Source organism: Abrus precatorius, unplaced genomic scaffold (genome assembly GCF_003935025.1).
Source record: "Abrus precatorius isolate BTA unplaced genomic scaffold, Abrus_2018 Scaffold4, whole genome shotgun sequence".
In the NCBI taxonomy this organism is placed as follows: domain Eukaryota; kingdom Viridiplantae; phylum Streptophyta; class Magnoliopsida; order Fabales; family Fabaceae; genus Abrus; species Abrus precatorius.
In genome coordinates, this window is record NW_020874384.1 from 4,312,530 (window position 1) to 4,328,887 (window position 16,358).

The following is a 16,358-nucleotide window of genomic DNA, read 5'->3' on the forward strand; positions in this document are numbered from 1 at the left end:
ATATTAAAAAATCAAAATTTTTAATAATTATATAACTTTTAATTTTAATTATTTACATATTAATTTTTTTTTATTGAAATTTATTTATTGACTCTTAAAAAAAAATTAAACTAACCTCTGTATGTAATAAAACAGATTACGAACCTCTGTCATTGATATTATCGCTCTAAATTTATGGCCAGGTCTTTATATATATTATATATGTATATAAAATCTCAGTTTTCTATTTTATGTTTATGAGAAAAATAATTGAAAAACATGTCGGACTTGGACCTTTTAAGAAGCAATTGAATTAAACACAGAATTTACGTAACGATAGTGTTTAGTAGGGGGGAAAAATCAAGGGTAATTTCATAGGATGTTTTTGTAAATTTAAGTTTTAAAAATATAACATTTCGATATTTTAAAATTTTAAACGATAACTCTTTATTACTGTTTATTTTTAAACTTTAAATAGAGTCTTAAAAAATATTAATTACATTAGTTTTCAATAAAAACAATGTCAGACTGTCTGCAACTCACATGGGAGTGGGAAACTTTCACGTGATTCAAAGACGTGAAGGCCAATGGAATCTGGTTTGGTGGGCCCACTTGCATTGAGATTCTAACCGGTCTAGCATTACATAGTATTTATATAAATATTCTTTACCAAAAAGTATAAGATTTAATAAAAAATATCAAATATTATATTTTCTAATAAAAAATTGCTATTTTTATTACTTTTTATATCCTTAAATATATATTAAAAATGAAATAGATAAAAAGAATCTGAAAAAAAAATTAAGAAATTAAATATTTAATATAAAAAATAACTATTGTCCATTTTTTTAATCAATCACCACGTGATCATGTAAAAACCATACGCATCCATAATATTCTATTTAAACACTGAGAGTAAACGAAAAATAAACAGAGGAGATTTGATTAACTTACAGAAAATTATAAGTTTAAAAAATAATATTTTAAACTGAAGGAAATAATATATAATAAAAAATTAAAAATGTGCTTATTCTTAATTTAAATACTTTATAAATTGATTTAACTTTAAATCAATAATAAATGTTTTTAATTTTATAATTTATATATCATTTCATGTAACTTCATATTAATATGCAATATTAGTCATTGTATATGATGATGTAAAAAATTACTATCAGTATGTATTTTATTATTATTAAATAAATTTTGTTAAAAATTATACAATATATTTTTTAAAATTTAATGAGTCTTATATATACTTAAAAAATAAATAATAATTTTAAATATATTAAAAGACATGTTTATATATATATATATACACACAAAAAATGGTTACTAATTTGGAAGGATGTAATTGTAATTACCTAGAAGCGGGGTATGAGGCGAGAAAGTGGAAACGCCCCCAGACTGACATAAAACCCCACTTCACCCTCTACTCCATCACTCATTCCCTTCAGCGGAAACTGAAGCCTCACTCTCAGGTACTCTCTCTAAACCATTAATCCTGAGTTCTTCGTCTTTCTTCTTACTCTTCTTTTCTAGTTTCACTCTCTAACGATAATCTTGCTATTTTCTTTGGGCTATACTTTAACCTATTTGATTTTAGTCAAACAAACAAATTGCTCCTTTGTTTTCTTTGGTCACCTTTGTTTCTAGGTGGATTTGCGTTCTATTTACATTTACTCAAAGTGGATCTCAGATCTTTGTTAACTACTGCTGGATTTTGACAATTTTTTCGATTATCTACCTTTTTTTGTATGCATGCAACGACCTCTGTTTTTATTTTAGATTTTTTCAAACACCTAGCATTCTGTGACGACTTTTGGTGGCTGGTTTGTCCATATGATTATTTATTGATAATTTTTAGAGCTATAATCCCAGTTACAATTCCTGAGGAATTTGTGTTAAATCTTTTTTTTTTTTGGCCTTTACTTTTCTGTTTCTGTATTTTTGTATTTTCTGGTCTGATAATAATTTGTACACTGAATCAATTTAGCTTTGTCTTTCTTTCTCTTTGTTCTACTAAGTCAGAATCTAGTTTTTGTTTTTTTTTTTTTTATGTACGTAGATAACTGTTGAGAGGTTGCTTTCTAATATTTCATGCAGGAGCAGGAGGATATAATCTCAACAATGTCGGATCTTGAGGCTCCCTTGCGCCCGAAGAGGAAGAAGGTTTGGGTGGACTATTTTGTTCAGTTTCGATGGATAATTGTTATTTTTGTGGTCCTTCCCATTTCCTTCACAATTTATTTCCTCACTTACCTTGGTGACGTGAGATCTGAGTGGAAGTCCTTTAAGACGCGTCAGAAGCAACATGATGAGAATGTCAAGAAGGTTATCAAACGGCTTAAACAGAGGAACCCATCAAAGGATGGTCTTGTCTGTACTGCTCGTAAGCCCTGGATTGCAGTTGGGATGAGAAATGTTGACTACAAGAGAGCTCGTCATTTTGAAGTTGATTTGTCTGCTTTCCGGAATATTCTTGACATCGACAGAGAACGAATGATTGCAAGAGTGGAGCCCCTAGTCAACATGGGGCAGATCTCTAGGGTGACTGTTCCTATGAATCTTTCCCTTGCTGTAGTTGCAGAGCTAGATGATCTCACTGTTGGTGGTCTCATCAATGGCTATGGGATTGAAGGAAGCTCCCACAAATATGGCCTGTTCTCTGATACTGTGGTGGCCTATGAAATTGTGTTGGCAGATGGCACTCTTGTTAGAGCCACCAAAGACAATGAGTACTCTGATCTATATTATTCTATTCCATGGTCTCAGGGAACACTTGGGCTTCTTGTTGCTGCTGAGATCAGACTTATCCACATTAAGGAGTACATGAAGCTAACCTACCAACCTGTTGTTGGTAACCTACAAGATATTGCACAGGCATATTGTGATTCTTTTGCTCCCAGGGATGGAGACCAGGATAATGAGGAAAAGGTTCCAGACTTTGTTGAAGGAATGATTTATTCACCTACACAAGCTGTGATGATGACCGGGAGATATGCTTCAAAAGAAGAGGCCAAGAAGAAGGGGAATAAGATCAACAGTGTAGGATGGTGGTTTAAACCTTGGTTCTATCAGCATGCAGAGACTGCTCTGAAGAAAGGATTGTTTGTAGAATACATTCCTACCAGAGAATATTATCACAGGCACACAAGGTGTTTGTACTGGGAGGGAAAGCTTATCCTCCCATTTGCTGATCAATGCTGGTTTAGGTTTCTGCTTGGTTGGTTGATGCCACCTAAGGTTTCTCTCCTCAAGGCAACTCAAGGTGAAGCTATAAGAAACTATTACCATGAAATGCATGTCATCCAGGACATGCTTGTTCCTTTGTACAAGGTGGGAGATGCATTAGAATGGGTTCACCGTGAGATGGAGGTATATTTTCCTCTTACCCAACCTTGAGTCTTACATTATTTCTTCAGTATTTTGTACAAGGGAAAATATTTTAACATTCTAATTTATAATAATAAGTTGAGCTCAACTCTCGTGGTTGATTTGCAATGAAAACCCATTTTCATTGTTTAATATGTTCTAAAGTAATTTCCATGCTCTAACATTTGAGAAAATTTAAGTAAATGCATATTCTACTTTTTCAATGTAGTAATATTACTAATTTGTTTGAATAGTACTAGTTTATTACAAATGTTGCCTGTTTTATTTCAACCTATGCAGATATATTAGTTAGTTGTCTCTGGAATTTAGTTTTCTTGTATAATTTCGTTGGTGCAATTGTATATTTTGTTTCTTACTTTATTTATCATTAATACATCAGTTATACCCCATTTGGCTGTGTCCACACAAACTGTTCAAGCTGCCCATCAAAACTACGATTTATCCAGAGCCAGGTTTTGAACTACATCGCAGACAGGGAGACACCCAAACTGCTCAAATGTACACAGATGTTGGAGTTTACTATGCACCAGGTCCTGTTCTTAGGGGTGAGGTATTTGATGGTGCAGAAGCAGTGCGTAAAATGGAGAACTGGTTGATTGAAAATCATGGTTTTCAGCCACAGTATGCTGTGTCTGAGCTGTCTGAGAAAAATTTCTGGAGGATGTTTGATGCTGGTCTATATGAGAATTGTAGGAGGAAGTATGGAGCTGTCGGGACCTTTATGAGTGTATACTACAAATCAAAGAAGGGCAGGAAAACTGAGAAGGAGGTACAAGAAGCAGAGCAAGCTCACCTTGAAACTGCATATGCAGAAGTTGATCAACCAGTAGACTGATTTTGAATTTTGGTTTGACCGATGGTAGAATTTCATTGCATCTTGTTTCTGAATTTATATGGTTTTGCCTATGTTTTCTTTTAATCTTTGGGTTCAGGTTGCCTTAGTTGCGGAATACTGTTTTGGAGTTTCCAGTATCTTTTCCTAAATTATGTGGACTTGACATGATGATTTAACTAGTTAGACTGAAATTGCTAGTGTATTCGAGAAATTCTTCAGTTCAAATATCAATGCATCTGCAGATGCGCAACTGCCTAGCCTTGTTGTATCGGTGCACTGCGGTTGCCCGTACATGCATTGTGAATCATGTGGTTTTTACATGTACTCTGGTCCTATGGCATTTGTTTTTTACATGTACTCTGGTCCTGTGGCATTTGATTCCTTGAAATTTACCTGCCATCTAATGTAGTCTTTGGTTTAATTTATAGTCTTGCTATCAATGGGTGAGATGAACATGCATAGAGTTTGAATGATTCATTTTATTAGCAAATCTTAGCTAGCACCTCAAAACATTGGATGATAAATTAAAAATAAAAAGTTTATTAAAAAATGTCATTAATGTATTTTTCTGTGATTTTTAAATAAAGTAACTTACATTTTATTTAATATATATTTGCTTTTAATTATTTAATGATTGTCAATGTCTGGACAGGAAAATCTTATTCCACTTTCAACGATTTTACTCATTTATATTTTGACATTTAATGCTCAGATCAAATGGTCCTGCCACAGTATTTATGATATACGATTATTAATTATTTATGAATCGCCCATACCGAAGGAGAATGGACCTGATGGCGATACTTTGCAGGGTGACGTAGAAAAGAGCTTTACGTTTAGTCAGGGACTGAGCTATGTACTGCTTGAGGTACTCTGGAGTTAGAGATCATTATTCCCCAGACTTAAAATAACTGTCGGAAACTACCACATCACCTTTCAATGATTTTTGGCCTATTATTGGTCAAGACTTGAGTACTTTTGTGTGTATATATATAATTTTGCCTTTTCATTACAAATAATCTATACTTTAGGCTTGAAATGATTTATATTTTGAAATTTATTTTTTTTAATTGCTAAAATGAATCTTTTTATTGATTTTTTAGTAAAAAATTAGCAATTAAAAAATTATGTTTTATCTAAATTAGAAAATCTTAATCATCTGTAAAACTTTAACATCACGTCTTATATAAAAATCATTCAACTTTCTAATTTTGAAACTTTTAACAATATTTCTTTTAATCTCAAACATGTTATTAATTTTTAATTATTTAAACAAATAAATAAGGATATAATGATTGTGTAAAAGAAAAATAACTTAAGAATTTGACAGTGACTTAAAAAATGGAAGACTAAATTTAAACAAAGAATTACTAAGAAACAAAAATCACACATTAATTTTTATTAAATGATAAAATATACAATTAAAATTGTATTAATTTAATTACCTTTTCAATAATACAATAACAAAAATATTCTAGCTCCGCTCCTACTGTTAGAACCGTGGCAAAGAATAGTAGCACATGTTTAGATTGTGAGAAAACTCTCAGATGGTCTGTGGGTCACATACTTTATTTCCTGAAATTTAAAAAAAAAAGAAAAAAGAAAAAGAGAGAGAGATGAATTAGTTAAAAAGAAATAAGATAAAAAAAAATAAAGTTGAAAGGACTTTGAATTACTTAAAATTTAATTGATATATTTATTATTATTTTTACATGGTTTAATTATCATGGTCCTATCATACAAAACAAGAAAAATGGATGGTAATAAAGCTTAAATGAAATAAAAGAGTGTCTCAACTATTATTAGTGACAAATATATCACACAAGCTGAAACGGAAAAATTTACTACACATCTGCAGGAGCAATATTGCAAGGGAATAGTGTGATAAGCTAAAATCATACTTAAAGCTTAAAATAATACTAACAATAATATTATTGTGTTATTTATTTTACTAACTTATTAAGTGTAAAACGTTTTTTAATTGATCTAAAGTTTAACTTTTTTTTAACTAAAGATTTTTAAGTACATTTTTAATTTGTGGTTGATACACCGTGAATCACTTTTTGATGTATATAACAAATAGCTGGATTTGTTTTTAATACGAATTTCCAGTGCTGTCTTATGGATTTGAAAGATTTGGCGATAAAAATCAATTCTTAACTTGAGCAATGCCAGCAACGTACTAAAATTTATTAAAAATTCTCATCCTTTTTTATTTCTAAATTAATATTTTTTAATAAAAAGTATATTTGAGAATGTGTTATTAGCGTTTCTCTTCTTAATACTACATGACATATTCTGAAACTCTTAATCTAACTTATTAGTAATATTATCCTACGGATATTATGCAAACAATGAAATATGCAAAATTTAAAAAATTTGTAAGTTTGTTAATTTAATAACAATAAATTTTTTTTAAGTTTGATCTATTTAATTCTTTATCTTGTTTTACCTTATACTTTTATTGGTTATATGTGGTATGATTGTTACTATGCAATCAATTATAATATATTAAGAATGACCAAATTAATACATACAAATACAAACACACTAATCTAAAAAAAAAATTATAATTATAATTAAAAATACTTATTACATAAAGTATGCAAAGAATACATTATAGTTATATATTTAGCTACTCATAATAAAATAAGAAGAAAAAATAATGGTAAAGAAATTAATGTTCATTAAAAAAAATATAAACTAAAAGGATCTAAAGAAAAAATAGATTAAACATTTCTTATTCTCAAAAAATGCTACAGATTACTTATTTAGTCTTTAGAAAAGTATTCAAATTTTCATCAATTACCTCTACTCCTAAAAAACTCTAAAAGTCACTTAGGAAAAGTGTGTCAACTTGTCTTTGTATCTAACCTGTAAAATCCTTTATGTATGCTATAAAATTATAAAAATAAATAAATAACTATTTGACTTTCAAAAATTATAGTTTAACCTTCTAAAAAATATATTTTTATCTCTAAAAAAAGATATGACCTATCTATAAAAAAATATATGTTATTTTGTTATTAAATTTAAATTTCAAATTCACTCTTATAAACCTTTAAATTTTTTTTAATTTATTACAACAGCTTTCTTAGTTAATCATAAAACACTCTTAAACTGACTATTAAATAAGGTATTCATTAAGTTAAATATGATTCTAGTTGTTATCAAGTTTCTTCTAATTACAATGTAACTTTCTAATTATCAATTTATATTAAATTACAATAAGTAATAATGAAATTAATCTAAAAACTTCATAAAATAAGAGTCACATGTATAAAATTAAGTTATACAAACACTTAAAAAATATAGACTTATTACCTTATCTAGTTATATGATTTATTTTTATCTTGAGATTTTTTAATTTTTTAAGATTATAGAATTGTCAAATTATTTTCATTCTATTTAACTGCAATTTAATAAAAGTTTTATGTAATTTTTTTAATATAATTTTAGATCAATAATAAATAGCCTATATCTAATATATGTTTGTTAGTATCTATTTAAAGGCTTAAGTTATTAAACATGTTTAAAAGTTCAGCTATTCAGCAATAGTTTTGTTAAGCTATTGAAAGATTTATTAAATGTGATTTCAATTTAAGTTAGGCTTTTAAAATGTCAAGTTAAATTTTGAGAAATGATTTATATCAAGTGAATAAATGAAATTTAGAGTTTAGATTTGAGAAAGAAAACAAAGTTGTTTAAAGTACAATTTAATCCGAGGATCATTCATTTTTATCATATAGTCTGCATGAGTTGTCATATATATATATATATATTGGGCACAAGTCATTGTTATGAATTAAGATTTGAATTAATCAATTCTACATAAATCTCGCTGTACGGTCAAACATATAACGAATCTTGAAACTAATCACGTTTTGCATATTCATAATTATTAGAACAAAAAGAAAAGTCACGAGGAAAACGAAATCATTAACAACGAAGAATCGAAAGAAAAGACCGCAACTGAAGCAAGCGCGTTGGCTCCGAGCCTCCCAACCTCCGACCCACGTGCGTAAACGTTGACAAGTGTAACAAAATAAAGTTATTTTTGTGTTTTTATTAATAGTTATAAAGATGCTATCTTAACTCTATTTTTATTAAATTATAATATTATTTTAAATTCTTTATCCGTATAGTCTAAAATGATAAAAGTATAATTTTTTCGTATACATCTTAAAAAACAGGATAATATTTTTATAATTATTTAACATAGATAACAAATGAAATTAAATAAAAAAAAAAAAGCAATTCACTCGAATTCCATGAAAACAATTCAACGTGTCCTAAAAAAACACCACCACAATGCTTCTAGGTCGGTTGGTGGAAATTGTTTTAATTTAATTTTAAATTTCAACTTTAAGTGATTTAAAATATAACTCTATTAAAAAATTGTTATTCTTTATATTCTTATTCACCATAACATACAGATGGAGTTTTTAAAAACTTTATATGATAATATTTAAAATAATACATTAAATTATTAAAATTATAAAAATTATTAAAATATAATATTGAAAAATTACTAAAATAAAAAATTGAAATAAAACAACTAAAAATTATTAAAAAATTTAAAATGTCAAAAATATCTATTAACAATTAAAATAAATTTTAAATATTTAAATAAAAATTTTAGACACTTAAAAACTTAATATTAAAAATATTAGTTAATGTTTATTTAAAAAACATAACGATATATTTACTGCATAATTCTTAACAAATTTAAAAAAAGAGGAAAGAAATATGCAAAAGCAGAAGTGGAGGTGTATTCCCAGTTCTCCCTCCCGAGTTGATGATAATCCACGTTGTCCTGATTCTGAGGCCATAAATCTAGCTTGGAATTTCCACAATCATAAATCGAACGAACGAGTCTTTGTATTCTTCAAATTTTCTTTCATTCATTTCATGGAACTTTCAACTCGCATTCCTCGGCACCCTAAGCTTTCAAGGTTACATTCACGCTAGCACAACTTCTACTATTCGTTCATTCATTCATTAATGTTTTCAATCGACGATGCTATTTCAAATTCGTATTCTAGATGATTCTTCAACAACCTTCTTCTTCTTCCACTTTCTCTCCCATTCTCTCTTCCCTCTGTCCCTGCAACAATGAACTCGCTACATTCCCCTTATCCAGAAGAAGGAGGAAACGCTTAATTGCCAATTTTGGCTATCGCAAATTCCGAAGAAAATGCACCGTTCGTTTCTGCGCACTTCCCACAGATTCTTCCAACAGAAATTGGAACGGCGACTTCGGGAATTCCGCCAGGAGGAGTGCCAGAAGTTTCGTTTTGAGACGAGTATCGAACGAACTCGAGGGGGAGAGTGTGAACGACCGCGAATCACAAGAGTCACCGGTTCAATTAGGTTCCAACTTCACCGGATTCCAAGAAGATCCTATTGTAGATAAGCTTAGAACGCAATTAGGGGTTATACATCCAATTCCATCGCCTCCGATTAACCGCAACGTGGTTGGTTTGTTCGTGTTTTTTTTCTTCGTTGGAGTTGTTTTTGATAAATTGTGGACTTCGAGGAGGAGGAACAAAGTTAACAGTGAAGATAGGTTGCGTGGTGTGTGGCCACAGGTTCCCACGAGCTTCTCCTTGTTTTTGGAAAAGGATTTGCAGAGGAAAGAGTCGGTGGAATGGGTGAATATGGTGCTGGGAAAGTTGTGGAAGGTGTATAGAGGTGGGATTGAGAATTGGATCATAGGGTTGCTTCAGCCTGTTATTGATAACCTGAAGAAGCCTGATTATGTGCAGAGGGTTGAGATTAAGCAGTTCTCCTTAGGGGATGAGCCGTTGTCTGTTAGGAATGTTGAACGCAGGACTTCTCGCCGGGTGAACGATTTGCAGTAAGTTTTGCTTCTCTTGTGCATGTGCTTTATTAATAGTTCGAGTTAAATGTTTTGCTGGCTAACAAGTATTTAAGTCAACGTTTTTGCTTATTTTTGTTTCAATTGAATTTCAATTACTGTTTGGTAATTTTACTGGTTATATCTTGTTCATTTTTAGTATGGACCAGTTTGGAGTATGGAGCATTTTGTTTGTCTACTTCTGGATTTATCTTCCTGAGATCCAAAGCTGTATAGTTGTTTTTGATTTTGGTATCATATTATTTACAGAAGCAATTAATTTCCCTTTGTTTTATCCAGGTACCAGATAGGCCTTCGGTATACTGGTGGCGCTCGGATGCTGTTAATGCTTTCTCTGAAATTTGGTATCATTCCAATTGTTGTACCTGTCGGTGTTCGAGATTTTGACATTGATGGTGAACTTTGGGTAAAATTAAGACTAATACCCACAGAACCTTGGGTGGGAGCTGTTTCATGGGCTTTTGTTTCACTTCCTAAAATCAAGTTTGAACTTTCTCCATTCCGACTGTTCAATTTAATGGGTATGTCATACTTTTATAGATCTAAGAATTTATATTCTTTTTATATACTTAGGATCTGAATGAATCAGTAAGCAAAAGTACTGTTTTCTAGGAACTTTGATTATAAAAACAAAATAAAGTGTGGATAATTATAGGAAAATTAACAAAAAGGTTGCCCCAAGGCTTATTATTGATTGTTTAGGCAATTTTCTTATACAAGTGATTGTCATCTTACTTCTTAAAATCATGAGACACTGCTCTGTGCCTCTGTATAAATGAGTTAGTTGGTGTCAATTCACTGAGGGCAGCCGCCACCATATTTTGACTATGGACTAACCCATGACCATTGGTGTTGAAAAGAGTTCTATACCAGTTGGAATAATTATTTTAAATGGTTGTAAATACTAGTTGGATCTCTCTTCTTAACTTGTGAATTTGAAGCCTTGACAATAAATTTAACCAGTAAACTCCTGTATACTTCCCATCCATCACCAACTTACAGTTCCAAGAACCCACTCTCCCCAAAAATTAGGCTGTTTGGTGAAGGCTTTTGAATATCTAACACCCCTTGTAATGCAAGAGCCATTCGGACTTAAATTGTGGACAATGCATAGACCCACATATCTTGTGCTGAATTTCAAATTCTTTCAGAAGAATGGGAGCGACAAGAATCAAATTATGGAGCTCTTGGTCACAGAAGCTCTAATACCATGTAAAGAACCAACTCTACTTAAAGCTTAAACTATTAGGTGAAGGCTTGTGAATGATTTTATATCTAATGTCGTGTCTTTCCTAAATGTCATTTTAATTTTAATTACAGACAAAGTTTTATTTTATTTTTTTGGTAGGTCAAAGACAAAGACAACATGTAGTCTCCTTGCATGTTAAACATATATAACTTTTAAAATATCTGAAATATTGTTGCTGACATCTATGTTGTTTTTTTCTCTTGTGCATCATTGGCATGGTCAGCAATTCCAGTTCTCTCAATGTAAGTTCCTTTTATCTTCTTCATGTTATAAGTTCATTGCATTTGATGCTTGTGAAGCTTTATGTTTGTGCACTTGTCTGAATGCATTTTGAAGGTGATACTTTTTATAGAGTACTATGTTACTAATTATGGAAAGGCACAACACTTGGGAAGCTTTTGTTACTCCAAATTAAATATTTATTTAAGTTGACAATAAATGTTTATAATTTTTTTTTGAAGATGTACTTTACTTTGGTTTGTCTTTAGCAGTAATTGTTCTGTAAAATAATAATATTAATGTGAATCATTCTTTAAAACATTCAGTATCTTCTGAATTTAATCTACAAGCTTTCTTCATCTTTATGGATTTGTTATCATGATGTTGTCTGTGTAAATTTTTTCCTGTCAGTGACTGTAATGTAATTATTCTGGCTTTTCTTGTGTAGGTTTTTGACAAAACTTCTCACTGAAGATTTACCTAGACTATTTGTCCGCCCCAAGAAAATTGTTTTGGATTTCCAAAAGGGAAAAGCTGTTGGTCCAGTTGCTGATGATGTTAAATCTGGAGCAATGCAAGAAGGAAACAAGGATTCTGTTGGTGAACTATCTGTTACTCTGGTGGATGCTCGAAAGCTTTCTTATATTTTCTATGGTAAAATTCTATCATGTTATATTTGCTTTGAAGTGATTCTTTTTAATTATTTTGGTGCATTCTTTTTTATTTTAATAGATTTTTATTTTATAGTCTATTCTCTAATTTATGATCCGTGAACATATTTTTTTGTTTTGTCCTCTAATAGTCTCCAATGGAAAAGATATGATTTTTGTATACTGATAGTATAATTTGTTGACCATAAAAGCAGGCTTTGGCTATTTGTACTCCATTTTTTTGCCCTATCTGGTTTTCTTTGCTTACCAGTTTTAGTTTCAACATAAAAATTTCTTATGAAATAGTGTACAATGTATATGCCCTATTACCTGCCTTATATTTATTTCTGCTATTTTTCCAGGCAAGACAGATCCTTATGTTATTCTTAGCGTTGGAAATCAGGTTATACGCAGCAAAAAGAACAGTCAAACTACAGTAATTGGCCCCCCTGGAATGCCAATTTGGAATCAGGTGTCATTTTTGGATTTCCTGATTCATCTTTTTGGGATGCCACTTCTATATTTTTTGTCATACTCACGTGTTCTAGCTCTACAGGATTTTCATATGCTTGTTTCCAACCCTAAAAAGCAGAAATTATTCATCCAAGTAAAGGACGCTTTAGGATTTGTAGATTTGACCATTGGCACCGGAGAGGTATGCATTATGTGTTATATCAATTTTATTTATTGATTATTTATTTCCTGTTTTCTAATAGTTTTATTCTTCTTTCTTAGTATATAAACACTGTTAGCTTTGGGTATTTGTTTGAGATTGTGCTTTTTAGCTTCCAGTCAATCTTTTCGCTTTTTATTGCTACTTGGTAGCTTAATAGCAAAGATGTGTCTTCCGATGAATAATCTTGGTAGAACCAAACTACAAAAGTTAGCCATTGTAGTTGAAGTACCTGGGGCCTTATAAACTCTACAATAGAATCGCATATTTTCAATATGGGACTTAAGTTTCATACCTTACAATTGGATCTAAACATTCTACCACACTCCACAGACCTAACACCAATGTGGGGTAGCTATGCACTAATCCCTTTAGTTAGTCTCAGGTGAACACTGCAATGTGCCAATGCCAATGTCACCACCTGTGTCACTTGTTTGTAGCTAAGAGACATGTAGAAGACTCTTATATCAATTCATAAAACTTTGGGAAAATCAGACTACAAAAGCTAGTTGGTGTAGTTGAAGAACCCAGCACCTTATAAATTTCACATTAGAATCTCATACTTCCAATGTGGTACTCAAGTCTCATACCTTACAATTGGATGCTAACATAAATCCAGTTGGATGCTAACTATGATCAGCAGTGTTTATCTAGTGCTAATGGAGCTCTATGAATTTTTGGGATGAAATTGGCTTAACTTAATGAGTTGAACAGGGTTTAGCTGAACAAACCTAATTGGAATTGGTGATTGTATATGATTGAGATTACTTTTAGATGGAATTGGTGGGTTTTTTAGGTGTAGATACATAAATTATTTGATGTTATTGAAGGAGTGGTTGTAGATTCACTATATTTTATGTTACTTGGACTAACTTCTCCAATGATAGGTACACTTAATGTTTTGGAGTGTATAAGAAATGGATGTGTATTTGGAATTTTTTGGTTCACTTGGTTGTAACTTGTAATATTGCTATACTTCATAAGCCAATGGCTGGATGTTGGCAAAACTTGACATTTGTCTGTCATTTCCCTTCATTTTACTGGCCTTTGTTTCCACCATTTATGCTGTTGCTAGGCCATGAGAATTATTGTTGTGTTGTTCCCTTGGAATATCATACTATTTTGATCTGGTATATATATATATATATGTATGTATGTATGTATGTATGTATATATATATATATATAACAATCTGTTGCATAAAAGTTGAATAAGTGCAGTACAATGAAAGTTAATTATCAAGTCTATTTTAAAAAAAAATTTCTTTTGTTTTTTATGTATGATTGTACTAAATTTTATCTTTCACGTTGAATATTTGTATTGAAGTTAAATAAAAAAAATTAAAATATGTGGGGATTTCTGAGTTAATTTTGTATTTTGCCCTATGTTTATGTTTAATTGAAAATGTTCAGGTTGATTTGGGATCTCTTAAAGACACCGTACCAACAGACAGAATTGTGGTTTTGCAAGGAGGTTGGGGAGTTTTGGGAAAGCGCTCTTCTGGGGAGATATTACTTCGGCTAACATATAAAGCATATGTGGAGGATGAGGAAGATGACAAAACTGTGTTGGATTCCATTTACACTGATGCTTCAGATGATGAGTTGTCTGATTCAGAAGCAAATGTCACTAATGAGAAGGATGAAAGAGAGACTGTGTATGAAACAGATAAAGAGTCATTTATGGATGTTTTGGCTGCATTAATTGTTAGTGAAGAATTTCAAGGGATAGTAGCATCTGAAACAGGGTTTAGCAAAGTTTTGGATAATGGCTCAAGTACTGGGTCTAAAGTGTCAAAATCTCCGGTTCCCAATGCTGAATCAATTCCTTCTGGTTTGGATAATTCTGACGGTTCTGGAGGTATCATTGTCTTATGATTTTTAATTGAACCTTCTATAATATGTGTTGTGTTATTTGAAGGTTTATAAGATTTAATAAAATCCTGTGTTCATGATGACAAATAAAACTTCCAATTGCAGGGTCAGGTTTATTTTGGCTTGCTGTGATTACTAGCATATCACTACTAATTGCTCTCAATATTGGCGGTTCAAGTCTCTTCAATCCTTAAGATGGTCTTCTGTTGCTTGAAATTGATCCTGGTTCAGTGTAAGTAGTTATTATCAAAGATGCCATTATTTTTCCTTTATATTAGCGGTATGTTTTTTTTTTTTCTTGTGTTTTGTCCAGCTGAATTATATCTATCGTGCTTGGTTATCTATTCTGGTGCTTGCCTTGTAGTACTTCTTAATGTCCAAGCCTTCCTTTCGAGGAAAAACTTCATTTTGTTTTATATGGTTTTACAATTGGCTAGTTGTCTTTGTTTATTCTTCGGTAAAGTACAATGCAAGTTTATTAGATAGAATATTAGATGAAAATATCTTTTAATGGAAATAAATTAATGTGGTATAAACGGCTTCTACTTGGTTAGTCTTTCGGTAGAGTACAACGTAAGTTTACTAGATAGAATGTTAGATGAAAATATCTTTTAATGGAAATAAAATAATGAGGTATAAAAAGCTTCAACTTGCACTGATGGACTGCACTTTCAAATACACATTATAAAGACTCAAAAAGTTGTATGTACAGAGCAGAATTGAGGTAGTATTATAGATGGGTAATAATGTCAGATCATTGAGCATTTCCCAATGTAAATTAACTGCTCACAGGTTATGTTCATACTTGTCGTATTGGGTTGCCGCCAAAAGATGCTAATTCTAGTTTTTCTCTTTCTCGTGGCAGGTTGGGCAGTAGATACAGTTAGATAATTTTTATTTTATCCACTAGTATATAGTGTTTGTATATTCGTGAGTGCTTCTGACGGAGAAAAGCATCTACCGGCGGCGGATGATTTTTGGCTTCATTTTGTGAGAGCCACAAATTTAATTCAGCTTAAATCTGGATTAATTGTCTATATGCAAGCATTTTGTTTTATACCCGGCAATAATAAAATAGAAAAACAGGTTTCTTGTTTTACTTACCGGAATTTTTTTATATACGGACCGTGTAAGAAATACAACATGAAAAATGTCGAAAATTGCTTAGTTTATTTTCAACTTTAATTTATAGACATTTAAATAGTGTCAATACTTCCTTAACATTTTTCATCTATCTTTATTTTGGTCACATCATTTATTGAAATTATTATTTTTCTCTTTCATTTCTATCTTTCTGAAGATGTAGATACCCTAATAAGTGTCTACCAAATAAGTTTGTTGTTGATTGTTGTTGTTAGTGTTTGTGAGATAAAAATCGCTGGACAAAATCATAACGGTGGTTCTTAACTAGTAATGTCTACATCGAGCTAATTAAGCATCTTCATGCTGCATATTAACTTTCTTCCAAGCTCGAGTATGTCTTAATGAATGATTGGACCGTCGTTTTTAAAATGACAACATGGTCACCGAGATACTTGCTCTTTGGGTCGATAGTCATCAAGATACTACTTGACTTGAGCAATAAGATCATCGATACTGGAG

General features: G+C 31.1%; 2 protein-coding genes across 5 annotated transcripts; both read left to right on the forward strand.

Annotated features, from left to right (window-relative positions):
* Positions 1-1,396: 1,396 nt before the first annotated feature.
* On the forward strand, positions 1,397-5,218 carry LOC113864900 (delta(24)-sterol reductase). Of its 2 annotated transcripts, XM_027499123.1 has the most exons (3): positions 1,397-1,460; positions 2,086-3,357; positions 3,755-5,218. In XM_027499123.1, exons 2-3 carry the CDS (start codon positions 2,110-2,112, stop codon positions 4,208-4,210), a joined length of 1,704 nt encoding a protein of 567 aa, XP_027354924.1. In that variant the 5' UTR covers positions 1,397-1,460; positions 2,086-2,109; the 3' UTR covers positions 4,211-5,218. The 2 variants fall into 2 exon arrangements, with proteins under 2 accessions (XP_027354924.1, XP_027354923.1); XM_027499122.1 differs by lacking the exon at positions 1,397-1,460 and having other exon boundaries at positions 2,035-3,357; positions 3,755-4,462.
* Positions 5,219-9,040: 3,822 nt separating this feature from the next.
* Positions 9,041-16,035, forward strand: LOC113864579 (tricalbin-3). Of its 3 annotated transcripts, XR_003504884.1 has the most exons (10): positions 9,041-10,070; positions 10,371-10,612; positions 11,564-11,582; positions 12,008-12,213; positions 12,572-12,681; positions 12,766-12,864; positions 14,295-14,742; positions 14,862-14,988; positions 15,070-15,218; positions 15,324-15,490. XR_003504884.1 is itself a non-coding variant. In XM_027498462.1 (9 exons), exons 1-8 carry the CDS (start codon positions 9,256-9,258, stop codon positions 14,948-14,950), a joined length of 2,028 nt encoding a protein of 675 aa, XP_027354263.1. In that variant the 5' UTR covers positions 9,041-9,255; the 3' UTR covers positions 14,951-14,988; positions 15,622-16,035. The 3 variants fall into 3 exon arrangements, 2 of the variants coding, with proteins under 2 accessions (XP_027354263.1, XP_027354264.1); XM_027498462.1 differs by lacking the exons at positions 15,070-15,218; positions 15,324-15,490 and adding an exon at positions 15,622-16,035; XM_027498463.1 differs by lacking the exon at positions 15,324-15,490 and having other exon boundaries at positions 15,070-15,269.
* The last annotated feature ends 323 nt before the right edge of the window (positions 16,036-16,358 follow it).